This window comes from Crocodylus siamensis, chromosome 1 (genome assembly GCF_052110815.1).
Source record: "Crocodylus siamensis isolate JL-2025a chromosome 1, ASM5211081v1, whole genome shotgun sequence".
Taxonomy (NCBI): domain Eukaryota; kingdom Metazoa; phylum Chordata; order Crocodylia; family Crocodylidae; genus Crocodylus; species Crocodylus siamensis.
The window spans coordinates 421656398-421684394 of record NC_143395.1 but is presented as its reverse complement, the minus strand read 5'-3'; the positions used below and the strand labels follow the sequence as shown (position 1 = coordinate 421684394).

The following is a 27997-nucleotide window of genomic DNA, read 5'->3' as shown; positions in this document are numbered from 1 at the left end:
ATCAGGAACCCACTCAGTTTCTGCTGAAAGTTCAATCAAATGCTTCAGGATCTGCTGATGGAGGCACCCTCCACCGGAAAATTCCCCAATACCACTGGTATTTTTGATTCACATCACTGCCTCGTAGCACTTCTCAGGGAAAACAAGAGTGTAGGGAATAGGTAAGGATTCTGGCCCCACTGAAGACACTGTGAGAGGCCATAACAAACGGTAACAAATCCCAGAGCTATGTCGGAACAGGAGTCAGAGGAACTTGCCGAGGGCAGTAGAGGCAGCGCTTGATCGTTTTCCAGCTGACACTATCAGGATTGTTTGCAAGCTGGAAGTGTTTTCAAAATCTCCGAGTTGAAGGAATATGAGCTGTTAGTGGCAAGCAAAAATGCCTTCTGCATTTATAGTATATCTGAAGATGGTGGCCAACCTTCTGCTGTGAACCTCACCACAGACATCCATCCGTGCCTTTGGGACCACTCAGCTGGACTGCTATAAAAGGAGCACCATACAGAAGTTTCACCTCCTGCAAAAGGAACTGTCTGCTTACTTAATGCCATCAGCCTGGGGAACATATAATGCATCCATATAGTCCAGAAGCAGTACTGGCTTCCTACTGGTGTATATGAAAGCATATTCTACAAGGAGATGGTATTATTTATGCAGTTCAATGTGAAGTGTTTCAGCAATGCGGTATTAACACTCCCCTTGAGAACCTACTCCACCACCTAATACTGTTCGTATTTAGATGATTTCTTTCGGGTTCCTCTCAAAGCTATAACTGTCATGTTATTTGTCCTCTGGGACAGTTACTACAGTGCTGAATGCAACTGTGCTGCTATTCTGTTTATCAACTTCATTTTCAACTTGACCATTTAATTAGCAAATGCTTTAAAGTAGAATAATTTAAACTGGAATATAAAATTTTCCTAGTCGACTATTCCAGACATTTTATGTACAGGTGGAACACAGTCCTCCTCCTATTACCCTTCTGGTAAAGAGCAAGTCCAAGTCCATGCAAAAAGTGGAACTGATGCTCATCTTTTCGGCTAAAATGGTAAAACAAGACAGAGACTTGTGTGTTTAGGTAAGGAAATATTTACCTTCAGATGTCTTCCAGGACTTCCAGAGATCTTCCACGCTAATGAGTTTGTCCTCTCCATGGAAGGTGCTGTGCTTAACTGTCGGGTCATGATAATTTAAGTCTTCCCTCAGGAACTATAAGAAGAACAGAGAAAGAGTTATTCACAGATCCATAGATATTAAGCAGAGAGAGGCAGATATTAAGGTAAGTGTGGATCATTTTAATCCTCTGGTTTGACCTCTTGCTTAACATGGGCCATAGATCAGCATCTGGGGCATCCCTATAGCTTCCAGTGTCGACTGAAAAAAACTTCAAGTGATGGAGACTCCACCACATCCTTATGCACGTTGTTCCAAAAGTTAATTCCCTTCAGTGTTAAAAATAAGATTTTTATTTCCAGTTTGAATTTGTCTAGCTTCAGGTTTACAATCACAGCATCATTTTTAGCTTTTCCTGAGACTTCTACCATTAAAAAAAACCTCTTCCTGATGTATGTACCTGTAGGCAGCGATGGAGTTCTCTCACGACCCTACGTCTCTCGCTAGACATAGTTTGCAGACTTCAAATCATTCTTGTAAGCTCTTTTCTGAATCCTCTCCCATTTGCAAGCCTTCCTTTTAAAAGGGTGGACATCAGAACTGGAACCAGCATCTAGCAAGTCTCCCCAACACTGAATAGAGTTAATATCTCCTCCTTGATCCTACTCAATATTTCCCTGCTTGTATACATTCAAGAAATGCATGAGGTCTCTAATTATAGCATGGCATGAGGAATTTCACATTCAACAAAGTATCCCATTTATTATCAACAAATCATAGGAAGTGAGGGTGGAAAGGGACCTCAGGAGGTCACATCTAGTCCAACCCCCTGCTGCAAGCAGGACCAGCCCCACCTACATCATCCCAGCCAAGGCTTTCTGTAGCTGGGTCTTAAATACCTCCAAGGATGGAGGTTCAGTTTATCTACGTTTTCAAAATAAACCCCCTCCTTTTCTAAATGTGCCCAACCTTGTTTGTGGGACCTTGCAGTTGGCTTTACTAAAATGTGTGTTACTCAAAAAAAAGCCCAACTCGTCCAGATTAGTCTAATTCCCCTCGCTGTTACTAGCAAGTGCTTTGTAACATGTAAATAATGAGCAATTAATTGCTCTACTCATGAACAACATTTAAAAATTGCCTGGTCAACAGAAGAAGCAAAGAAGATTTGATGCCTGTCTTTCCCTTGACATATTCTTTTCTGGTGACCATGGAAAACCTCATCCAGGGAGCAACAATCTGAGAATGAATGAAACCGAACCAAAAGGAGAACTGTGATCTCCAACTGAAAGGATGCCAGGGTGCGTGTTTTGAAGATACCGCTACAGTAGAGTCCTGCATCCAGGCCCACAACAGATTAGGCTACAGGGGCTAAATATGAATATCCTTTGTAATGCATCTGGGGACTTCTTTTTCTGTAAATCAGGAAGTATCTAATAAAACATTGAAGAAAGGATTACAAAACCCAAACAACAACAACCTAATTAGGGCTCTTCAAAATGCAGCCTGTTCTTTCCTTTGGATCATCTTCCCCTAGATAGTCAACTACATGTCACGGTAGGAGACAAACTACTTCACTGCAACAGGACAAAAATATAAAGCAATTGTGACCAGCTTTGACTAAAGTTCTGTGTCCCTTGACCCACGTTCCCTCAGATGCTGCAAAACAGCACTCCGGGATGCCAAGTGCTTCACTACTAAAGCTGGAGGATCAAGTTGCGAGCAGAATTGCAGTTTTCCTCCAGAATGGCTGGTCCCTGGAGCCTCTTCCTAGCTGCATTTAAGAGTTCACATGGAACAGCTGGAAAACTTCGTCAAAAATGTCTTTGACCGCATGGGTAAAACTGGAAACCGAGGGCCCAAGTGGGCACAGGCACAAGCATGTGCCCACGCACACTGTCAGCAGGCAGTGCTTGACTGCATGTGCTGTTGTGCCCCCAGCTAACAGCAGAAAAGTAAGCGGTGGGACCGATAGCAACCCATCAATCAAACACATACAAGAAATATTCATATATGTTATCAAGTACTTGCAGCTGGGCAACGTGACTGCTTAAAGCAGAAGCTAGAGCGTGTTTAAGAGGAGTTGGTAATTTTGTTCCTGATCTTCAGGAGTTTCATGTATAGAAAAACTCGCTTATTCTGAATTTAAATTCTGACCTTAACTTTGTTTCATTTTTCTTCAAATTTCCTTTGCATTTTAATTAAAGGAAACACTGGCACAATAAAAACCTGACAAAAATGCAAGGAAAATAAGTTAACAAGCAACAATACGTAGCTGTGACATAGCATGAACACAAATACAAAAGCAAAGATATATACACTAGACAGCAGTGGTTCAGACACTGTTTGGCCCAACTCATAATGCAGGCAACGTAGATTTGTACGGCACAGACTAACTAAATCAGAGATATATAGAAAGCACAAGCTTTCGCAAGCTGGAGCTTGCTTCATCGGATGCCGTGAAAGGACATGCGCAGAGCAGCATATAAAATAGTGCGGCTTGAATACAAACGGTAGGAAGGGAAAAGAAGTAGGGGAAGGGGGCTGTGCTGGGAGCAGCATATAAAGACCTATAGGAACGAAGGAGTCACAAAAGCCAACCTAGATGCAAACAAACCAAACTGAACATAACTAGCTTCATATTGTACTTTGGTCCAGGTTTCAAATACTGCACCTGTGCAGATAAGGTCTTTACAAGTCATCCCCAGATCTTTCTCCCCTCTGTCATCCAAAGGGGCTATATACCCTCTTCTTCATCACTGAAAACACAAGAACAAGGAGGGGAAGCAATCTCCTAATCCTTCAAGTCTGGTCCCTCCTACCATAATATTCACTCCCACTCAGGAACTAATTCAGGTCCACCTTGAAAGCAGTCCTGAACAGCCGACCAGCGGGTGGGAACAGGAGTCTTGGTGCTCCAGCCTTCATTCACTCGTGGCCATGTGATCCCCTTTTTTCTGCTTTAGCTTAAATAAGTTGTCTTCCACCCTGGATGAAGCATTTATACAGTGATCAAATGGGCAAAAAAGCTGATAGGAATGCAGAGTGCTGTGCTTTCTCATCAGCACTGCCAAAGGCAACCAGATGCAAAGTATGAGGAGGGCTGGAAGGCAGCGAAGAGCCATAAAGAGAGGAGAAATCCTGTAGAAACAGAAGGAACCAAAAGTCAGCAAAGAAAACCCTTACAAAATGGAAAGACTGCCTGGGGGAGAGACAGAGAAGACTGGGGCACTTGTTTAGACCACGAGGGGAGACGCGAGAGGTGTTCAAAATAACCAGTCCTACAGACGAGGCAGACAGGGCTCTCCTACTGACCGCCTTGCAACACGGGAGGGTAAATGTCAAGCCCCTGGTTATCATTTACATTTATTGAGGACACAGTTCATAATCATAAGACCATTTTAAAGCTGAGAGCTCAGCAGGGACCACAGAAGCAGCAGACATTTATACAAACAAGAAAATACTGTGTTTATATGAGATAAGGATTTTAAAAAAATCCCTGAAGAGATGTAAATCCTATTCATCATTTCCCAGCAACAAGGCAAACACTAACTGCTGGCTTAGGAAGAAGATCCTGGGGGGGGCAGGTTTGATGCAGGCATTCAGGCATCTTTGTCCTAAATGTCCGGGCCTGTTGCTGTTGGCAACAAGACTCTGGACCAGAGAAGCCAGGGGTTTGATCCAGTATGGTAATACCAGCAGTTATTCCCTACACACCTAAGCCTTCGCCCCAAGCCTACAGAGTCAGTGTGGCGAACAGCCTCATCCTGACGCTAGGAGGCAAAACTCATGCTGGCCTCAATAGACAGGTCAATACTTTAAGGACACCTCAATGCAGGATGCTCCTCAGTGGACCCACAACAACGGAGACACGCAGAAATAAGAGGGGACAATTGATCTTTCTGAACAACTTGCAGACAAAGCAGCCAACCCAGCCAAAACATGTCCAACAGCATGGTCTTCCTTTACCCCTGCTCCACCATACGTCACTCATCCTCAAATCTACACTTCGATTTCCTTTGCACTTCTGCATGAAGTTCAGGCTCCTCTTTTCGCCTTCCAAGCGGGCAACATCCACCGACATTTTTGTCGCGGCCTATTCCAAAACGCCATTTCTCCCTCTGACGCTCCAGAGGATGGCTTTTCAGCCACTCCATCTCCTCTGCCCATGTATATCTCTGAGCGTGTTTTCAGGTAGCTCCACATTGCCAGCAAACTCTTCCCACTCTAATATACCAGGTTTCCTCTTTTCCTCATAAAGAATCACAGTAAGAAAATAGTGGTTCCAAGCAATGACATGGATGGGATGGGAAAAGGCACAGGAGAGGAAGGATGGAGAGGCCTGTGGCTGTTCTTGTTCATTATTTTAATGACTCCTTCTTCCAGCAGTGTTAGGGTCTCTCAACGTGGTTGTGCTTAAGCCCAATTTTGTAAAGAAAAAAAAAAAAGAAAAAAAAAACCAGCTCCAGTTCATGGGCTTAAAGGGCACTGGGGCTCAGAAGGGCTAAGCACCAATGAAGAGCCTTGTTAATGAACACAGGAGCATTATTCAAGGTGTCGCAGCAGGCAGCTTGCATTTTGCACATGCACCTGGCATTTAAGCGTGTCCTTGGTCACACATTTTGGAAAGCAAAATCCCAAATCGCAAACTCCTCAAGGTGACTTAAGTTTCCCTATTTTCTAATGCATCAGGTGCTGATGCTGCAGCTGTAAAAGCAAGCCCGCATCCCCTCTACAACTGCTTAGCAGTACTGCAGGTCATGGCTCTGAAGCACCTCTCCAGCAGCTGCTCAGAAGAGACCAGACAGAGTTTGATCAAGCAGAAGCCGGAAAGTAATAAAAACTGAACACGACCACGTGACATCAGCCCCTTGCTCTCCCATTCTTTCCAGCAGTGCTCTTATGATTATCAATCTCACAGCACCCCAAGCTGCTGGTCTATCCCTGGAGAAATATATGAAGTGAATAAATGGAAAATTGTCCCAAACAAGGGAGCAAAGCAAATTAAAAAAAAATAAAATAAAACCAAAACCACACACACACAAAAACAGGCAAGCTTTGCTACTTCCCTCACCTTTGGCTTGTGACCTACATGGGGTATGGAGCAACGTCAGCTGGAGCTACCACAACCTGCTGCTAAGAGTGGCTGTAAACTCCCACAGCGACGCAGGGGATCAGCTGTTGCGTTGTATATTTAGCTCGGGGAGTATGGAAAGGAAAAGTGATCTTTCAGCTTTCCTTAAACAGTGCTATCCCAACAAACTTCCACTGTCCTCTCAGGAAAGGGCAGTGTTGTGTGGGATATGAACTTCTCCAAAGGAAGCAGAAAGCTGGATGCTTGGTGAGACTATTAGCTCCTCGGAGGAGCTCTCAGTCACCTACTTCCACCCTCCATGAAAAGAAGGGACAACATTCAGGACCGCTTGCAAACAAACCTGCTGTTTGGAGGAGATGAAGGGAAGTTACAGAAAAAGGCAAGTCAGAGTGAAGTTTGTCTTTCTGCAGAAAAAGCCACAGAGTGCAGAACGCATGCTGCAGGCACTGTGTTACAGCTTGCAACAGATTTCAGCTGTTCAATAATCACTCGTATGCCAAGAGCTCATACTTGTTGACACCACACACCATTAAAAAAAATAGCACAATTCCTGCAGCAATAAGCCCCACATGAGCATAGATGCCTGTTCTCCTGAACTAACAGAGTCCATTCCTATCTGTACCAGGATGCAGCATCATGCAGGAAACAGCATCTTTATTACCTATCACAGAATCTCAGAAAATGAGGGTGGAAAGAGACCACAGGAGGTCACATCTAGTCCAACTCCCTGCTCATAGTCCATTCATCCAACCCATATTTCCTCAGCTTGCTTTCAAGAATGCTATGGGACATAGTATCAAAAGCCTTACTATCGGCGCTACATTATTCCTATACGTACCAAGTTACACTCACTGCTGTGGTTCACTGGAAGAATCTGGTCTGCCATGCAAAAGACCTGGGTTCAATTCCTGGATGCCGACATAACTACAGCCAGCGAGACACCCAACACGTGGGCTCCGTCTGGTCTTTGGCCTCTGTCTCAATGACCTCAAGGGGGGATGAAAGGTCTGGGCAGCCTCCCCTCCCCCATACCCCTGCCTAGGCAAATGTGTCAAAGGTCTGGGTGATCTCTCACACATACACCGTGATCTGGAGGGGATCGACGGTTGCCTGCTACCAGGATACAGCATCTTTATTACAGCATACTGCTCAAAAGCACACATGTTTAATAGTAGCCCCTAACATAGGAAACAGATTCTAAATGTTATGACAGCTTTACACTTCTCTTCTTCCTTCACATCACACGTTAGGATTACAACAGGTCACAGATTAATATCTAAATATGAAAACCATTTGACTGCTTCAGGGGTAGCTGCATGGATCAATTTTAGATCACCATTAAATGATCTAATTGGGCAATGGTTCACAATGTGTTGCACCTTCTGAAAAAAATCACACCGCAATCGCAACCCAGACTCTCTTTGATTCTCCACCTATGGAGTAAGCATCCACAGTTTCCATGAAGTGTCCGGATGCGATTCAGGGAGAACCAAATCATTAAATCAGTAGGTCAAATCCTGGCTGGGGACTTGAGGTTTACATTAGTCATCAAAGCTTCAAAATAATCCTGCAGCCCAAGGTAAAAACTGAAAACAGACTGAAAGCAAGATTTCCCACTATAAGAAGTGACCAAGACAAGCAGAAGTGCATCTTGCTAGAAGGCTGTTAACTGTGTCTCTTAAAGATGGCTGGTGTCCAAACCTAGTTTGAAAGAGGACTGTGAGACACAAAGAGAGAGTTGTGGCAAACCATTCAAAACGCCAAACTTGCAACAGGACTTCTCCGTGTACAAGGTACATAGATCCCAGGGCCCAGAAGCAGCACATCTCCTTTTGGAAGCAAACAGGTCTCAGAATGAGCAACTGGAAGATTTTGGCAATTTTAGGGAAATACCCACATCTCTGGAAAACTGGGAGCTCTCTGAACAGCATGAGATTTCTGTAAGGGTTATAAACACAGTGGTCAATCTTATCCAAAAGCATCAAAAACACCCTAAGTCGTTAAGTGGAGGCAAGCAACCCATTTTCCCTGAACTACGGCCCATAGACATTGCTGCAACACTGACAAAAGGAGTTTCCTTTGCAACTGACAGTTTCAGAGACATTTTTTAAAAAGAGAGGCCTTCAGATATTGAAGCACACACAACTACATGGGGCTCTATGAAATATGCACAATGATGAAGCTATTTATAAAATTGCATAGCTTCATTAAACACAGAGCTCTATATTTTAAACAAGCGGGCCGCCAAATCCTATAACAAGCCCATCTACCTCTCCATGAGATCCTCAGCTATCCTGATAATCGAGAAATAATAGAGAAGGAGGGTTGGAAGGGACCTCAGGAGCTCACATCTAGTAAAACTCCCCAGCTCAAAACAGGACAAGCTCCGTCTACATCATCCCAGCCAAGGCTTTGTCTACCCATGTCTTCAAAACCTCCACGGATGCAGATCCCACCACCTCTCTGGGTAACCTGTTTCAGTGCTTCATCACCTGCCTAGTGAGAAAGTTTTTCCTAATATCCAACCTCAACTTTCCTTGCTGCAACTGGAGCCCATTGCTCCTTGTCCTGTCATTTGCCCCCACTGAGAACGGGCCAGCTCCATCCTCTTTGCAACCCCCCTGCAGGGAGTTGAAAGCTGCTATGAAATCCCTCCTCGGTCTTCTCTTTTGCAGACTAAATCATCCCATTTCCCTCAGCCTCTCCTCACAGGTCATGTCCTCCAGCACCCAAATAATTTTTGTTGCCCTCATCTGGACTCTCTCCAATGTGTCCACATCCTTTCTGTAGTGGGGGGCCCAAAACCGGACACAGGACTCCAGATGTGGCCTCCCCAGCACAGAATAGAGGGGAAGAAGTACTTAAGGGATGAAGAATCTTGGTTGGAGGTATTCTTTGGTGAGGACGGACCTGCAGCTGTTTTAGTGCATCGAGCTTGAACAGGAAATGCATCCCACAGGCTGAAACGTGTTCAGTTTAGTCACAAGACAAAGATGGCCTTAAACAAAGCTGGAATCACCTTTTGACTGAACATGAAGATCAGAAATAGGCTGGTAATCAGAGGGATTTTTCCCCGTAGGAAACAGGGTTCTCTCCTTGTAATTGCGGTCATAGATACCATCTTTTAACTTGATAAAAACTCACCTCCACACAAGAAAAGAGCAAAAGCATTCTTTAAAAAAAAAGAAATGGTTTAAGGCTGTCGATAAATGTTCATCCCTGTTAAGTAGATTTTATTTTTTTTATTTATTTATTAAGGATCGGCCCCTTTAATCCCAAACAAAGTGCCCATTACATCTCACAAAGAAGAGCTGCAATCTAAATAAACTCCCAAGGACTAATTCTCAGCCAAGCAAGAGGGCTGGGTTTCACTGGCACTCCCGAGAAAGTGCACGCAGCGGCTGCCTGCTCTTCGTGTGTACATCATTTCAACTCCAGCCTGCTCAGAAATGAAGGAAGCCGAGGAATGATTACACCTGCTGAGCAAAACACCCAGATGGACAAACTCAAGGCCTTAGTTTCATAGTAGCTGGGGTCAGGAGGCACCTGAACAGATCATCTAGCCTGACCCCCTGCCACAGGAAGGAATGAATGCTGGGTTCACAAGACTCTTGCAATACATCTGGTGACAGTATAAATGCTCCCTGAAAATCCAGATACCTGGCTGAGCTCACTTTCTTGGACAATAGAGGTCAAGGTCAGGACAATTGGGAAAGCTAAGGCAGAAAGGCAACCAACTCCCAACAGGGCCTTTCCAGCACCAGGGAAAGTCTGACAGCTGACCGGGAAGTCTCACCATGGCTGGGTAAGGAGTCCAAAAGCACTGACCCAGTCTACTACTCCAGTAACAAGCAGCCACAGCCCACACCTCTAATGGACTCATTCAGATTCACTTTCTAGCCAGCCTAAACAAAACGCAGAGTACACGAACATGACCGAGATAGAGGTTGCAAATAGAAGCTATTCCCAACATGCTCCTGCACGATCTTCAACTTGTTCCCTACAAATCCTACTGAGAGTTTCTGCATTCATCACTCGCGTCAGACACACCATTTCTTGGGTATGGGGAAGAAGCTGCAGAACAGGGTCCCAAGCTTGTGCGGCTGCTTTACTTCACCCATGCGACCACAAACATTACGTTCTCTTCCTGCCACACCGCACAGGACGACACGTCCCCGCAGAGTGTAGCAGACAACTGGACAGCAATTCCAGGCCCTGTTCTTAAGATGAAATGCATCTGGCTGCAGAACAAGGCCGCTTCCTTTAAGCCTCTCTTCAGCACACCCTGCCTTGGGGCAGCCACTCAATCTTTCCCTGGCCTCCACTATTACATTGGCTGTAGCACACGAGCTCCTGCTCCTGTTGCAGATGCTGGATGCTGTTTATGTAGATCACTGTGGCACCCCGGTTCCTTGAGGTGAGCTGCTGACAGTTTTCCAGTTGCCTTCCTGCCAAATGCCAACAGACAGGACTAGACTGGATGACCCAAGTTGTCTTTTCCAGTCCCCTGCATTCACAAACAACTATCTACTAGATATTTTACTGGTCTCAAGTTGCAGCAAGGGAAGATGAGTCACTTTGTCTCCAGCAGGGTAGTGAAGCACTGGAACAAGTTACCTAACGAGGTGGTGGAATCACCATCCTTGGAGGTTTTTAAGGCTCAGCTCGACATGGGGATGATCTTGTTGGGGCTGGTCCTGTTCTGAGCAGAGGGCTAGACTCTGTGCAACCTCCTGAGGTCCCTTCCACCCTCATCTTCTACGATGGTATGGTTCTGTGATTAATGCTCAAATAGTCATCACCACCACCCACACCAGCCCTTCCTACACACCACAAAGTGAGCCCCAGCATCCTATAACAAAGTAGGACGTGGAGTAAAAAGTCCAATGGCCTCTGTAAGGCTCACTGGAGTACTGATTAACATTAATACTGATTAATGCATATACAGCTCACATGAGGGCTTTGCTAGAGCACTGACTAAAGCAGGCCTCTCCAAAGGCTGACCTCACACCACCAGGACACCTGTGAGACTCAACTTGACAAGACAGCGGGGTGTTGAAGGCAGATTGATAAGGGTGATGCTACAGAATCGAGAACACACCTGCTAGTAGCAGGAGGTCTGAGGCTTAGGGTAGTTTGGAAGAGGTGCTGGGGTTTATTATGTAAACCCGCAGACTTGTTTGATCCGTGCGTAAAGGACTGAAATCTTTGCGATTTGTGTTAGGCTTATGGGACGCACGCAATTGTGAGTCGTACCTGTGCTTTACCACAAGCATTGGGGCTAACACCTTATAACCCTTTGGCCAGGTGCATGAGTTGGTGCTTTGTAGGTAATAAACCTGGCTGAGCCTTTGCCAGTGAAACAACCCGTGCCACCAGTGTGTGTAACATCTGAGGACTCTGAAACAACACACACCGGCTACAGCAGCAGCACAGGCAACACCTTGGACAGAGAACTACGCTGACCAGGGGAGGACACAGAGGAACAACAGCCTCAAAACCTACCACGTGCCACAGAGAACAGGAGAAACCAAGGGTATCTGTACCCTTGGAACAGATATCTGGATCCTACTTAGGATCGAACCACGGCCTTTACTCCTGCTGACACGATACAATGGTGGAGAGACACAGTTAGCTATGTCAGTTTGACGTGAAGTAGAAAGCAGCATAGATTTGTATTTTACAGGACTAACCACAGTAGATGTAGCTATATCTATGTGTGCTGTAGACATCTCACAAGCTTGTGAGTTAAAGCACTGGATGAAGTGAGCTTCATCTCATGAAAGCTTGTGCTATATCTCTACTTTGGTTAACCTATGATAAGGTGCATTGACATTGCTTTACTGGACTGTACCCACAATAATTTTTTATCACTTACAGAAACAAGGCATGCTTTGCTATTATGCTCATATTCTTAGAATAACCTCAAAGGCTGGAAGAACAACTGCTCTGTTACTGAGGCTTGAATTTGTAAATTCTTATGATTATTCAACAAACATCTTCAGCTACCAGTGATGAAAACATTACCTTTCATCAACTGTATAAAAAACTCAGAATGATCGTGTAGGCCTGAAAGATGCAGGATAAGTCAACAGGCAACTCTAGCTTTAAGCAGATTAGTAGCGATCACAGGGCTTGCAAGTTTTTCACATAAAAAAAGAGCTACTGACACTGACATTCCCTTGTAGTCTTCTCTGATGACAGTGATTTACGTCACCTACTTAGTTAGGTAAGGCCTGGCATACACTACTGAGTGATAGAGGTAAGTGCTGCAAACAGAGACAGCAGTGTTTTGGCAGAGGCACAGCCATTGTTTTCACAGACAAGTATTTGCATAGAACAACATTTGCGTATACATGCAAATAATGCAAGCTATTCTAAAAGGGCCCCCCAACAAGTTAAACAGACTCAAAACACTGGCTGCCAGAGCAGTTACAAATTCATAGCCTTGATCACAACGTGGGCCCCTGAGCAGATGCTCTGAAAAAGAAAAAGCAATGAATATCTTACTCTGCTTCTATCAGTTTCTGAACCAAAGACGTCAAGACCTAAACACTAACATGGTCTACTCCTTTTCAGAAACGACATCTGAGAGGAACAACCAGAACTAAATTCAGGGACTGACTTAAAAGGAAAGATTAAAAGGAGTTAAATGTACATAGCTTCAGTATGCAATGGACAGGAGTTCAAAACTCACCGTCACTGCCTGGCTCCCAGCTGCTTCTAACAATGCCGAGAGTGCCTCTCTTTCCGATCAGATGCAGAAGGCCGCCCATTACTCAATATCTGTCAGTCACAGATTAGATTCATTCTGCATGGGAAGACCTGCCCGAGAACTCAGCTGTTGCAAGATGCAGCTGTCTGACAACGTACTGGCGACTGACGCAAGAAGTGTCATATTTTTCTCAAATCTTCTTCGTGTTGCACAGAATCCCACTTTGTCTCCGGGTGCAATTTAAAGGGATTGTTTATATGCAACGAGCCTGATAGGGTTAAGCTGTGGATATGAGAGGCACTGCTCTCCATGCTTTACTTCATGTAAGGTCAGCTAGGAAGCCAGAGGTGAGATTTGTGGGTCTGGAAGAGGACCTTCTCAATGAAGGGTGCTAGGGACTCTTTCCCTAGCCCTGATTATGCCGACAAAACCTGTATGTGTACTTTAAGGCTCATCTTTTGCCCCTGGGCCCCATCAGATGACAAAGCTAAGTCTGCATTTGAGTGTGTGCTCTCCCACCTTTTAAAAATACATTGCCAAGTGCTTCCTACAAATGACTCTGGGAAGAGCAGAGTTAGTTACTTTTCTGCTGAAAAAAAAAAAAAAAATCAGCCTTCAGACATGATAACCAACTCATTGCCAGGGCTTCAGGATTTCTGGAGTTCATTAGCAAAGCTTCATCAGAGAAATCATCCCAAGAAGTAAACGAAAGAGACTGACTTATAAACCATCACATCCGAAATGCCTGCATCAGAGAAGAATGCCTGGAAAATACAATCCTTGTGTGGCTTCGGTGAGGAGCAAGGGACCTTTAAACACTATACAATGGTATGGCTCTGCATTGCAAAGACTGACTTTCCACTCTAAACAGCTGCTGAGCAGTCAGTCGCCTTCCTGACATACAAAAAGCCAATGGCCAGGCAATAGGCAGGGACACAGGACTGAAGGAGCCAGACAAACTAAACCAGCATCACTAACAGTCCTTGGCCCACAGAGTGTGAGGGAAGGATTTAGGCTCATATCCAACAGTTGTTGCAGCAGACAGGAATGTGCAACTGGGCCTCAAATTGAGAGCTCACTCAGTGTCTTTGCTGACTCCCGATATCCTCCCCTTTCATCCAGCCAGAGAAAACATGTGACAGCAAAGACAGATTCCTTATGGCAGAAGCTGCTGTGATTACCCAGGAGCTGGACAGTGGAACAGTCGGAGATCTAGAAGAAGAGAAGCCCATGGACTAGATAATGTTGTAGCTTGTCATTTTCTTTTAGCCGAGTTTTAACTCCCAGACAAATTATGGATGGGCATGCAGAAGAGTACCTCCTGACTAGTCAGAAAAGTAGCTCCTGACTAACTGAAGCCCAAAGCGTTTACTGCTTTTAAGTGCAAAATCAATGTTAGGTCAATAAGTAACAAAACCTAATTGTTTATGAGCGGTGTAATAACATGGAGAGACTTTCCTTAATAAGCTAGCAAGCACTATTTTTCAGTATAATCCTTTTCCAATAACCACAGATGTCCATTTCAAGAAGGCTGTCACAAGACTCTAATACAATTTAAGGGAAAATACCACTCAAGATGTGATTCCTGCCCTGAGGAGCTTACGAATTAATATTAGACAGGACAAAGGTAACTGTATGGTAGCTAGCTCAAGGAGGTACAGGGATTGGCTCATTTCTTGTAGGCATAGCCAAAGCAGCCTTTAAGGCAGGACCTCGGAGGAAGATGGCCTTGCAAACGCACTTTGCAAGGTCACTCTATACATAAGGCAGGACAAGGTCCATTGTGGCACTAAAAGACAAAGCCTCGAGACTGGTGTCACTGGAAGAGGAATGCAAAGCAACAAGGTCAGCTAAGCAGGAAGATTCACAGAAAGCCTCAGAAGGTGATAAGCAGCTTGAATTTGCTGCAGGGAAGAAGCAGGAGGTAGTAGAATAACCTGGAGGGAAAGTGTGAGGGGGGCAGGTTAACAAGAAAAGGAGTTTGGTCTTTGCAGCTGCATTCGGATGGACTAAATGGGTTGCAGCAAGGGCCTGTAGAGCAGAGAAGAAGGTTTTATTGATCAAGACGGGAGATGACGGGGACTGGCTGAGATATTTAGGCACCCACATGGAGAGAAAAGGCTGGATATTTGGAGCGTTTTCAAGCTAGATGAGAGCAGTTGTGGTAACTTCAATATCCAGAAGCTGGGAAGTCCTCTTGGAATGCAATATTAGTTGCATCACGGTACTACCTAAAATAGGGGCAAACAATTAGTTCGGCTGGAGGGCCACTCAATGAGTTCTGGTGAAGCATCCAGGCCCATGCAGTGTACAGCAGGGGCAGCCACCGGTGAGGCTGGATATAATTAATTGGTGGGTGCCTGCCTGCAGGCCGGATCCAATCAGCTGACCTAGAAGCTGGAGTGAAGTGATGACACCAATGCAAAAGACAAAAGTTCAGCAGGTTACTGTCACGGAGCATCTGGCCCACACTGGACTGCAGGTTCAGTGCTGCACATAGTCACTCACTGATGCACAACTCCGCTAGAAAGTGTCATTAGTAACCCTGCCTTGTAGCACTGTCCAAAAGAGAATAGCCCATCTCTAGAAGAGCATAAGGAAGAGGGAAAGGAAAAGAGTGGACACTAACCTCATCGCTCTCCTCTACATCTACATTGCCATTGGCGTCATCATCCATCTGCTTGTGGATGCTGCGGACGGCTTCAAAGCTGAGCTGCTCATCTTCATTGTGACACAAGGGCTTATCGATTCGACAGAACTCTGTTAGGAGAGAAAACATGGGCATTAGGCCACCTCAATCTCACTCTCATTAAACATTTATTTGAAGTGGCTGGGGGTAGAGTCCAACTAAGACAATGCTGGGGCACTTCAGTGTCTCATGCACAGAAACATGAAATACAACTGGCAGGTGGCTATGATTACAGCAAAACTTACAAAGTCCCGGGCCTTCACCTTGCAGACCGATGCCTGTACCCCATTCCAACACAGCAACTGAGATCAGAGCAGATGGAAATGCTCATCAGCTTGTGGGATGAGCGCTGGGCTTTCTGCTTCAAGAAGTGCAACTTTGCTCTCCCTAGTAATGTACTTGTCAGTATTCTCTGGCAAGGATGGGACCTCTGGGGTTGTTTCTGCTTATATGTTGGATTTATTTCCCCATGTGGGTTTCCTGTTTGGCATGGAGATCCTATTATTTGTACTACAGTAGCATCCAGGAATAGGATATTTGGGAGTGGGGATTCAGCTCATTTTGATTCATACAAACAATTCAACAGGGAACTGTGCTTTAGTCCATGCAGAACTGGTCACTTAGAACTTGATACTTCTGGTTCAAAACCAGCACCTAAAACTGCGCTGCACATTTACCAGGCAAACAGGGCTGATGCAAAAGCCCAGGTACCATGCTTATAGGAGGCTTTACAAGTTTTTAGAAACAAGCATCTGGGTAGCATAAAGATATTTTCACCTAACAAGTACCTGGACCAAAGTTTCATAGATTTCATAGACATCAGGGCTGGAAGGGACCTCGGGAGATCATTGAGTCCAGCCCCCTGCCCAAAGGGCAGGAAGTCAGCTGGGGTCATAGGATCCCAGCAAGATAAGCATCCAATTTACTCTTGAAGGTGTTCAATGTAGGTGCTTGAACCACCTCTGCTGGCAGGCTGTTCCAGACCTTGGGGGCTCGGACAGGAAAGAAATTCTTCCTTATGTCCAGCCTGAAATGGTCTTGCAGGAGTTTGTGACCATTCGACCTAGTCATCCCTTGGGGCGCTGTTACTCTAGACTGTTAAGGATGTGAAAGGTTTTATCATCTGATTGCTGTTCTGGGGCTTCTATGAAATGAGTCTGATAGGTCTTAGCTCCGTTGCCGATGGACAAGTGTGAACATCATTAAAAAACACCATCACAATTAGCCTCCCTGCTAAAAGTCTCAACAGGAAAGCCAAGGCTCCCCTCCGTCTCGAAGGCGGTTCTTCCAAAGGGAGACAAGAGTATTGACAGGACAGCAAGGGGCCTTTCCCTGCAGCCACCCATGCTGTGAAGTTTTGTGGATTCAAGGGCACAGATAATGCCATCATCACCCTGGTATCCAGAGACCCCGATGAAATGAAGGTATTCATCCCCTTAAAAGTGAAATATATGCTGAATTAAGCAATTAGCTGGATCAGGGCCCAAGTGTGGACACAACAAGGACACGTCACAGTTGTCTACTTAACAGCACTATATTCAACCCAATGCTTCCAACTATTTTGTTCACCCCAAACCCTGCTAGTAAGGTAGAAAAACCCTTGGAGAGGGACAGATCTATAGTCCATAGGGAAAGGCTGTCAGCATACATTTTACCTGGCCTGGGCAGGTTTCAGAAACAAACTGGCTGAGGCGATCTCCAAATTAGATTCACTTTACGGACCTGGCCTGCTACTAGCATGCACACCCAGGCACACACATGAGAGCACAGCAGATGCTATCAGTCTTCAAGAGACACTGTTTTCCAGCAAGTTTCTTGCCTGTGCCTAGTCTCCCTCTCCAGATGTCTGGGAAGCTCCCATGTCTCATTCACCCCAGACTCTCAAAAACATAAGGAAGAGAAAAATTGCAAGGAATTTTCTGAAACTGTGACTCCCCTGCTCAGAGAGTGCAGTGCCTGAACGACAGCTACCGCAGGTAAGTGCTTTAGTCCATCAGATGCCAAATGTCGCAGGCAAGAGGCAGAAATACAAGCATGTAAAACAGTAAAGGAGCACGTGGGATAAAACCTGGATGAATAAGACGAGTGTGACTGATGGTCACTTGCACTTTTCTCCGAACACAGGTGCCTGCGTCAGATAGAAATGGCTCCATGAGTCATGATAAAGCACTGCATGATCACTAAGCGTTTACTGGAAACATCTCTGCAGAAGCGAGAAACAGATGAATGGGTCAACCTGCATCGCCTCTTGTCATTTACAGTAATCTCAGCTGCCAACGTTTCTGAACTTAAGGTGGCTCCAGCCACAAGCCTCACCCATCCCAAAATATCAGCGAAAGCTCAGGGAGAAACTCCAGTGCAACAGCAGGAGAGCAGTGGTTCTCCTTGCGGATGTCCCTTCAACCTGAGATCTGTCAGTTTTGGTTTGTGTCTGCACACACCCGAAATAACAACATAAGACTTGTTCAATTCCTAAAGAAGATGCTGTATCCTTGAAGCTTACTAACCTGGAGGTGAAGAAACAAAAACATTTCAGAATCTGTTATTGGAACGAGTTTCATTTTTATTTACTCTAGTCAAGCAAATATTAAAATTATGCTCTCCAACTCCGGAGTTCACATTAGACAGTTTCCCACTCATGATCCCGTACAAAGAGCATCCACCTGCCAACTCAGTCTTTAGCTCGTGCTCATCTTTTCTAAAGTGAGCTTGACTTGTCTTTTTTTTTTTTTTTTTTAATACGAAACTCAAACGACCAGTGCATTCAAACTCCTGGCAACTACCAGCCCCGAGACAGGTCTTTTCAAACTGACATGGGATTTAAATTACAATATGCTAGTGTCTAATATAAATGCAGATTAGAAGATGGGACGCACCAGTTTCCCTCAGTGCTCCATCAAAGGAAGTCAGTCGTGTGTGCTATGTCTGGCAGATATTAAGAGATTATTCCTACTCAATGCTCCAGAAAAAGGTGAAAATCCCCAAGGCACCTGCTGGAACACCACTAGCAAATTTCTTCCCAAATTAGGAAAGCGGCTCAGCTCTTCATACAGGAGCTGAAATCACCACGATTAATATCCAGTCCTATTTGTGCTCTGAAATAACAGTGGTGCCCACGACAAAGGTAATAGCCAATTTCTCTTGAATTCCCATACACATCGGCCCTTCTGGGAAAGGGATTCTTATCCTCAAAGAAGAGCAAAACCATCTGGGAATTAAAAATATATAGATAGATCCAGATGTATCCTGAAATCCTGGCCTATGCTGAAGAAGCAGACGCCTCAGCAACCCTGCTACACCCTGTAATATCAATATGGGTGTGCAGAGTTAAACTGGCAAAATCCTCTTAGTACAGACAAGGCCTTTGTTAGCTGAACATTTGCCCTGGTCAGACTTGCTGAGAGATGCAAACTGGTGCTTGAAGAAGTTTGTATTCTTCAAGGAAGAAGGTCAGCAGATTTGTTACTATGGGTACTTTAGCCTGTTTGCAGCTTAGGAGTGGATCCAGACCTGTCAGTCCTTGGCAGAAAGAGAATACCCCTGTCCTGAGATGGCCTCCAGTTAAGACAACTGCCAGGGCATGTCCAGATGGGCACGCATGTACAGTCTGCAGCACTGCAGACCCGCCTGCAATGCTACAGACCACACACACCACACATGCATGCATTTGCTGTGCTGCTAGTTTGCAGCATGGCGGGTGTCAAAATAACCCTCAGCAGAAAAAAGTGGGCAGGGCATGTGGCAGCAGCGTGAACCACCCAAAACTGGAGCCTGGCAGGCCGAAGCCATGCCCCAGCTGTCAGCCAAGCGCTGCGTGCCCGGATCACCACTGTGCCTTGGGAGGCCCCTAGGACCCCAGGCACAGCTCGTCACACACCAGAGCGTGTGTGCACAGGTGTTTCCCGAGGACCAGCAGCAGCACCACAACTGTGTACCACTGCTCTCTGTCCCCAGGGAAGCACGTGGCATGCTCATCTGGATGCAGCCCCAGAGTCTCTTAAGTTCCGTATTGTGGGCACCATACATTAAAAGCAAAGCCATAAGTTCTGCTACTCTATAACATGAAGAGACAAATTCCCAGAACAAAACCGTCCTAAATTTTTTTAACGAATTTAGGATGAAACAAAGCTGAATAAAAATAAGCTGAATATGCACCAAGAATGTCCCCTTGTTGCAAAAAAGGCCAGTGGTATACCAGATTATATTATCAGGAGTGTCCCTTGCAGATCAAGGGAAGCGATTCTTCCACTCTATTTGGCACTGATGAGGCCTCATCTATATCTAGTTTTGGGCCCCACACTTCAAGAAGGATGTGGACAGGCTGGAAATGAGTCCAGCAGAGTGACACAAATGATTATAGACCTAGGAAGCAAGACTGATGAGGAAAGGCTGAAAGAACTAGGGTTATTTACTTTGGAGAAGAGAAGATTTGAGAATAATCTTCAAAATACTTGAAGCAGGATTACAGAGAGGCTGGAGATGGGCTTTGCTCCATGACATTAGGAGACAGGACTACAAACAATGGCCTCCAGCCACAGCAGCAGAAAATTAGGCTGGAGATTAGAAGGATCTTGCTGATGTGGAGGGTGGTCAAGCATCGGAACAGGAACCCAAGAGAAGGTGGGGAATCTCCATCCCTGGACACATTTAAGAGCAGGCTAGACAGACACTTGGGATGGTTTCCTTAAAGATGGTCCTGCCTTGAGTAGATGCAGGGGACAACCTCTTACTGCCCCACCAATAATACTGCCTTGAGCAGTTCACACGAGTGGGGGATGAATGCTACGACAGCTGAAGACTACGTCTCTGAAAAGAAGTGCAAGACTAAGCTGCAGCAGAGAAAGATCAAGAGGTTGTCAACCTCCCACCCCGAAGGGGAAACCGTGATGCTAAGAAATTCGGTGTTAGTAAATACAAAGTACAATGACAGCAACCATAAGAGTTATATTGGGATAGTGCTGTTCGGGAATGAGGAACGAGGCTCCAGGATAGACTCCTGGGAATGTAGTTGACCTAAGGGGTCAGTTTAAAAATCAGGGTTTCCACAAAAACTTCCTTTTCCTTGAAAATGCCAGGAATATCCAAGCTCAGAAACTTGATCTTTCAGCTCGGGCGTTTGTAAACCCATGCTAGTGCCCTCCGGAAGAAACACAGGTATATGTTTCACTTGTTTAATGTGATAATTGGATCTTGGGCTTTGCGTCAGCCAGCACAAGATGTTCTACTTGCTGACTTCTTACTAGGCCCCATGAGCAGCCACTGCTTCATCCAATAGCCATTTTGCAACTCCGATGCTAGATGCAGGGGCTGTGTTCATAGCAGGCCTCCTCGGTGAGCAAGATACAAGGCCTGTGAAGCATTAGCTTCTCCTGCTAGTATTATCAGCACACTCTCCTTTCTGCCTTTTCTATGATCCTGAGAAGCAGTGGAAATAATGGGATGGCATACAGCAGAGATCTTGCTCGGCTTTGTGAGGGATCACTTCTCGCCTGGCAACTAGCATCCCAACCCCTGCAGAGACTACAGGGGGGTTGTACTGCCATTTGCAGACACGAAAGACACAAATCACAAGCCCAAACTGAGCCAGGAATACCTTCCAGGTGCAAAGTCCACTGTGCTCAATCCCTCTTCTGCCATGTCACCCTGATGTTCGTCTTTCCTTTGAAAGGAAACACAGAAAGAAACACAGAACATTGCTCTGCTCAGGACAGCAGTCTTCTATGTCAGTTTTCCTACTTAAGAAAAAAAAAAAAAACAGACATGCAAACTGTTAGATCCAGAACACGCTCGTTACCCGTGCAAGGAAAAATGCTCTGAGCCTTCAATAAATCAGTGTGTTCCAACCAGCGGCTGCTCTGCTCTTACATGCATTGAAACGGGACCCGGAGAAGCCCTTTCTACTAATCTTCATCCAACATCTGCCTGCTCCGCTGATCTAAAAAGCGCCTCAAATCTGGTTCCCTGCATTTTACCAACTGGAAGAGCAAAGAATAGATTTTGGAGCCTGGACCTCCACATCTATATAGGGCGGCACACAGAAGGGATCAGAAGAACAGCTGGATGCAGCTTCAGTGAACTGGATCTGGCTCATAGGAAGCATGCCACAGTGAGTCATGTTCTTGAAACAATCACTCTCGTTAGACATCGCTAGGAACTGGATATTTATTCTGTAACACCCGTGCTACTTTCCTGGGCCAGATGTACGTGGAGGAAAGAAGCAAGCTTCCAAAATGGAGGACCAGAAGGTGAGTGAGTGCAAGGTGCCTCCCTCCCTTTCTCCTCCGACATCTCTCCAAAGCCAGCTTCTCCAGGCAGGCGTGATGATGGCAGCCTCTGGGAACAATCTGGAGGGCATGATGACCTGCAGCAGCAGCCAGTGACGACAATCCGGCAGTCAGGGTGTGGAGACCTACAGCAGCAAGCCGGGACACCAGGCCAATATTTCTCCAGCATGGCAGGACACCCCTGTTCCTTCCTTATACCTTCTCAGGGAGCGGACAGAAGCAAAAGTAGGGATGGTTTGCTCAGCGTTGCCTTATCCTTGGCACCATGCAAGAGAGGCATGCCTCAGCGGGTATTTTTACTTCCCTTCTAGCTAGCTCAGTTGGTGCTTGCTTTTAATACGCATTTAGCCCCCTAGCACCAATTTGGGCAGCCGGTCTCTCTCTCCCAGGAAGCAAGAACTCCCTTTCTCTCTACTGCACATGCACGCAGCCATCAGCAGAGATCTCTGGCTTGGCCTCCTCTGTGTCTTATCTGCCGTGCTGGGCTCGGCAAAGCTCTGCAGGAGAACAGGGTGTGCCTTTATTTATATCTCCTTTTGGAGCTTGTCCCTTGCAATCCCACTCCAGAAGGCAGTGAGATTTGGCTCCAATGTTGCTCCTGAGTATTTCCAGTGTCCTTCATGCATTCTCAAGATGGGCCCGGGTTACAGCCTTCTCTGCACACCAGGCACCCTCCAAGTCTTTCCAGAAAAAGGAAGGGGGTTTGAGAAGAGACTCCGAAAAGGCTTCACTGCTTTCAAGCACCTGGGACAGCACAGGCCAGATGGGTCTGCATCTCTCAAGACTCACCTGAGAGACATAGGAACCCCTACAAGGCTCGTTATCCAGGCAGCAGTAGGGAGAATGAACTGGGCCTGCAGGTCCCTTACAGGAAAGGGTCATGTTGGCACTCTGTCTGATATCTTTGGGGTCCAGATGGAGGCAAGGCAAGACAGGAACAGACGAAAAAACTTCACAGGCAGGCAGACAACTGCTGGTACAGACTCTTCAGGACTCGGGTGAGATCTTCCATCTGTCTTCCCAACCAAGGGTGGTGAAGGGAATCTACTTGCTAAAAATCCAGTTCTTCTCCAAAGCCACTAGCATCCTTCCCTGCCCAGGGCAGGAGAGGGAACTGCAGCCTGCCCAAAGAAAAAAACTAAGCTCCTCAATTGGCGCGTCTACATGAGATGTTTACTGCGCATGTCATGGCAAAAGCCGTGCTCATAGCTGACTGCGCAGTGTTATTAAGCTAACACGCAGTAAGTCTCGCTAAATAACTGTGCACCGGCACTACTGTGCAGTAACTCTAGGTACTGCATTTAGTTAGTACTTTATTAAGGAAGTACTAAACTAACTGTGCAGTATCTAAGGTGTATTAATGAAAGTAATAAGCCACTGAATGAGTACAAGGTGATGAAAGCAGAAAACTCTCCTCTCTTGCTTCCTTCTGCCACTGGCTCTCAGTCGAGCTTGCTTCCTGAAGCATGCAGAGAACCAGCTCCCAAATGCCTTAAAGGAAGGAGAAACAGAGCTAAGAGAATACCCCCGCAAAGGATGTGGCTGGGAGTCAGAAGCATTACTGTACCCACAGGTTATCTGCAGATCTGAATGGAAGCTCAAAACTTGTAGCCAACAGGCCAAGGCAAGCACCAGATAGGAGAGAGGCAGAAAACTTGGGGCAGGCTTCTCCTGACGGGGACAGGACTGGGTCTGCCCCCCCAGGGTGGGGAAGAAGGACCCACTGAAACAAGCCTGAGGACCTCACCTTGAGGAAGAAACCAGCTTAAGGGGTTTGGGCCATGAGCTGCAACTTGTAAAGCAGCCAGAAAAATCTACTAATTGCAGCTTCCTTCAACTGAGTGAACATACATGGTGGCTGTCTCCAATGCAGACAACATGCACCACAGACAAGGTGGCAAATGCCTTTACAGGCCCAGAAAGGGCTCAGAAGATACCACAGAGCAGGAAAAAACACTTAGACATGGACCCAGACTTAGGGAATGGGTGGAAGGCGCTCATGGCCTGGGGCCATGTGGCAGCACAGAATGACCTTGCAATCATGACTGAATTTACCTGTGCCCGCCGCCTTTGAGAGAAAGGAGGCATTAGCCCCAGTGAGTAGCTGGGGGACAGGGCAACAAGAAGATTAAGCGATTTGACAAAGGTCATATGGGGAGTTTGTATAGCAGTGCTGGAGGTTGAAACCAGGTGCACTGAATCTATATGGTCTTTCAGCACAAAGCCACCCTGGTCTGAGAGTTCAGCAGTACCCAAGCATCGGTGCTCAGGTGTGGGAGGGTGATGGTTACTGGTTACACGCACTCAACTTACAGTTCTGCAGTACATACTAAGGCCTGCTACACAAAGGAGGTGTGCCAACTATTAGCAGCATCAAAATATTGCAGTACAAATCTTACATAGCTTATCCCTTGGGGGAAAGGAGTGTCCAAGGGGGATTCTTGCCAGTGGCTATTCAACTGCAGGTTCTCACCAGATTTTCTTCCGTGAGTTCCCATCATCTCTAATGATGCTTGAAAAGCTCCCTTAATACCAGTAGAGTCAGTCATCCCCAGCCACACTTAATATTAGAATAAAAGCCTCCATTGGGATAGGATTAGATGGCAGCTTAGTTTACTTTTAGGAGTTGTGATTTATACAAAAAGCTTATTAAAAAAAACTGGAGCCACAGTCAGGAAAGAAACTGATCTTGGGGGGCGGGGGAGGGGGGAAAGACTTTCAGAAGCTGGCTGGGCCCAGCAAAAGGCACATCTCTTGGGTGGTCCCCCACCAACGTAGGGAGCGGACAGTTTTCAGCAGAGGATCTCCAAGCCATTCACACACATTATCAAAGCCTCCTACCAGGCCCGGAAGGATGGGAAGAGGGCATCATTATTCTTGCTGGAAGGATAAAGTGAGGTAGAGTGTTATCTATTAGCAAAGCAATGACAGAGGGAGCAAGAAGCACCCGAGTTTTAGCTATCGAAAAATACACCCTTGAAAGGTGGTGACGGTACAAATACTGCTCTCAGTCATTCTGACCTCTGTGAAATACTATTCGAGTTACAGCCTTGCATGCCACAGCTGGGCATAGCTTGTTGAAGAGGAGGCGACTAGCCTTTAAAGGTAACGCCCCTATGTGTAAGAGATGTCATAAAAGGGACTTGAAAACATATGATGCTATAGATCTAAGGGGTGAGGTCCCTGAATGGACAAGGGAAAGGGCATTTGAGCACATGGCTCATGCAAACACAGAGGAGGATATATCTGACGGGAAATTAAAGCAAGACCCACAACATTTTCACTCACAGGATGTGATGGTACATCCACCACAGCCCAACCCTGGGGCACACAGGCCTCCTTTTGTCTCTACAAAAGAGATCACTTTTCCCTATATTTGTTGAGGAGGAAAAAAGGGAAGTTTTCCATATTCTTATTTGACTGATCTTAATGGCAATGTACCCTGCATTAGGCATGGTGAAGGGGTCTGGGGTCCCACCAATTCTGTTGGGAGTGCAGACAGACCACATGTCCATTCAGCATGAGTGATATGGGTAGGTCAAGAAGAAAGTCCATAAAATTCGCTCCTAACACACAAAAACTAAGAGCAGCACAGCAAGGCTCCAAAATAAGCTACAACTATGAAACTCTCCGAGCCTGAACTATCTAATCTGCATATAAACCCAAATCCATTTCCTTCCACCACTTGAATGAAATGTTGGTGACAGAGTAAACTTATCTCCAAGATAACATGAATGACAACAGGGGACCACTTCAGAAAAAATAAACTCAGACTTTTAAAACTTTTATTTTCCAGCAGAAACTCACTCTGGGTCAAATGGCCTCTGGCGGAAAGCAACTTCCACAAAACCTCCAGCCAAGAATGCTCTTGGAAAGAAAACTACCCCTGGTTTGGTCTTCGGTGTCCCAAACCCCTCCATTGTTCTGTCATTTTCTACTTATATATAATTTCAAGGCAAAGATGTTTTAAAGCACAGTTGCTCAGCAGGGCACCTAAATGAAAGCTGAACGATGCAGCCTGCAAGCTGCTAAGTATCTTCAGGGCATGCAGACTACCAAACCAAACGATCCTAAAGACCTTGCAAAAATAGGTTCTCTTCTTAGGCGTAACTGCTAATATGCATTTCCTACAAACCTTGAGAAAAAACCCTCTCCTGACTCATTTTTCACTAGCATTTCTCTCTGCATTCATCTGTCTCTCTCATTCTTCAGGAAATGGAAAAAGAATTAAGATCGCGTTCTCGAAGTGCTGAAGATGACCAGGCTTAGGGTTGCTGCCAGGCAGACGAGAGAAATGCTCCTCCAGCCCCTGGCTCCTTGAGAAGTTGGTAACTGGAGTCCGACCTCGCACGGCAGGAACCAGGCTCGGGAAGCGTCACGCATAAGAACATTCTATAAAGCATTAGATCACAGCAGCTGGCAATGTGCTAAGATCGCTGCTCTATCGAGATGCATTTCAGCCAGACAGACCATGCCTTTTTTCTTCCTTCAAGAGACTGTCAGACTGTGGAAAAACACCAAATGAATCAGCTCCCAGTCTGAGACTCTAATTTGCTCAACAAAGAGCCAAGGAATGAGGCAAGGCAGTTTGCTCCCACATAGCCCTGTCAGTGGGCCATGAGGATCTACTAGATCCCACTCCAAGTTTGCTCCATCTCCACGCCCTGTGCAGCCCTGAGACAGTGGCACTCAACCTTTTAGTCCTGAGAGCCAAGTAAATGGCATGGGGTTGGTCCACAAGTCGGATCCAGTGTGGGGTTGGTGCTTGAGGTTGGTCCACAGGTGCAATCCAGTGCACCAGTCTGACGCCACATGCCAGATACGGCCTCAAGAGTGACCCTGCGGGCCAGTGCGGCAACCCTATACACCAGCCCAACCCAGGGCTTCAATTAACACTGCCACAACAATGGGCACCTCTGCTCTGGGACTCAACTCCCAGATCATTCTGCATGTCCCACTGGAAGCTAATCTAATCTAGGTCACTAGTGACCAGTGATCTAGAAATGAAAGGCTTGGCATTCCCCAAGCAATTACGGCCCCATGACTGATCTGTTTTTAAGTTCCTGCTGTGCCTTTAATCCTGCCAGTTCCTTCCTTTAAAGGTACTGTCACAGCCCTTGGTGGGGTGCAGCTATTCTGGCTCAGGAAGGTTCATTTCGAAAGCAAGGGCGCAACAGTTCAAATTTTGGCCCATGACGTTACACAGCCAAAGCCAAGCTTGCTGCGACAGTGAAACTACAGAAGTCACTTCCCCCCTTCTGGGAACTCACATTGCACAGTTTTCAGTGAAGTGTTACTAAGTGATCTGTAGTGGCAAAGGATGCCAAAAGCAGCAAAAAACGCAGAAACGAGGGAAAAGCCCCTGAAGTATAGCAACCCAATATAAAATACTGACAACTGCCAAATATCAGCATTCAGGATCAGCTGACAACACAGAGCATCAACCTCCATTAAAAAGGGACTCGAGCATGAATACTGCCTGGACAATTAGGTGAGCACGTTCTTGATCCACTGCACTGATTGTCTCTGCTGCAGCCTGGACTGCTGCAAATCTTATAAACGGGAATTCACTGCAGTTGTTCTGTTCGCATATCCCCTGGCTACCCTACAAATCATTTTAGGGGTCTGGACCATATATGTTCCTCACCTGAACACAACCACTGCTATGCCAGATTAAAACCTACAGGAGACTGTTCTCTTTCTGTCAGAAACAGCCACCCGCATACGCAGGAGATATTGGTCCTGTTCTCTCTTTCAACCTTCCTGGAGCACATTCATCGGTGAGGCAGAAGCAGCAGGAGTCCCAGGACCATTTTTGAAAGAGGTATTTAAACATCAGCACTGCATGTAAATCAAAAACTTTTATTTCTAGGCAGATGCCCCAAGACATTTGGGTATGATCAACAGCCACCTGCTTGCGCTTCAGACTTATTTGGCCACCTGCATTTTTGTTCTTAGCTTTTCTACTCCCTGGCACACTTATTACTCAGGACAATTCCTCACCTATGACAAATCATAGAAAATGAGGGTTGGGAGGGACCTCAGGAGATCACATCTAGTCCAACCCCCTGCTCAAAGCAGGACCAGCCCCAACTACGTCATCC

At 46.0% G+C, this 27997-nt stretch overlaps 1 protein-coding gene across 6 annotated transcripts in view; it reads right to left on the bottom strand.

Moving 5' to 3' along the window:
• STIM1 (stromal interaction molecule 1) overlaps positions 1 to 27997 on the bottom strand; it is a 141806-nt gene that overhangs the window by 57926 nt on the left and 55883 nt on the right. For all 6 annotated transcript variants that reach the window (XM_090030989.1, XM_090030988.1, XM_090030993.1 and 3 more), the window contains 2 exons: positions 15550 to 15680; positions 1095 to 1209 (listed from right to left, as the gene is read on the bottom strand). In XM_090030989.1, coding sequence (XP_089887115.1) covers positions 1095 to 1209; positions 15550 to 15680 — 246 coding nt within the window. The remainder of the gene's footprint in view (positions 1 to 1094; positions 1210 to 15549; positions 15681 to 27997) is intronic.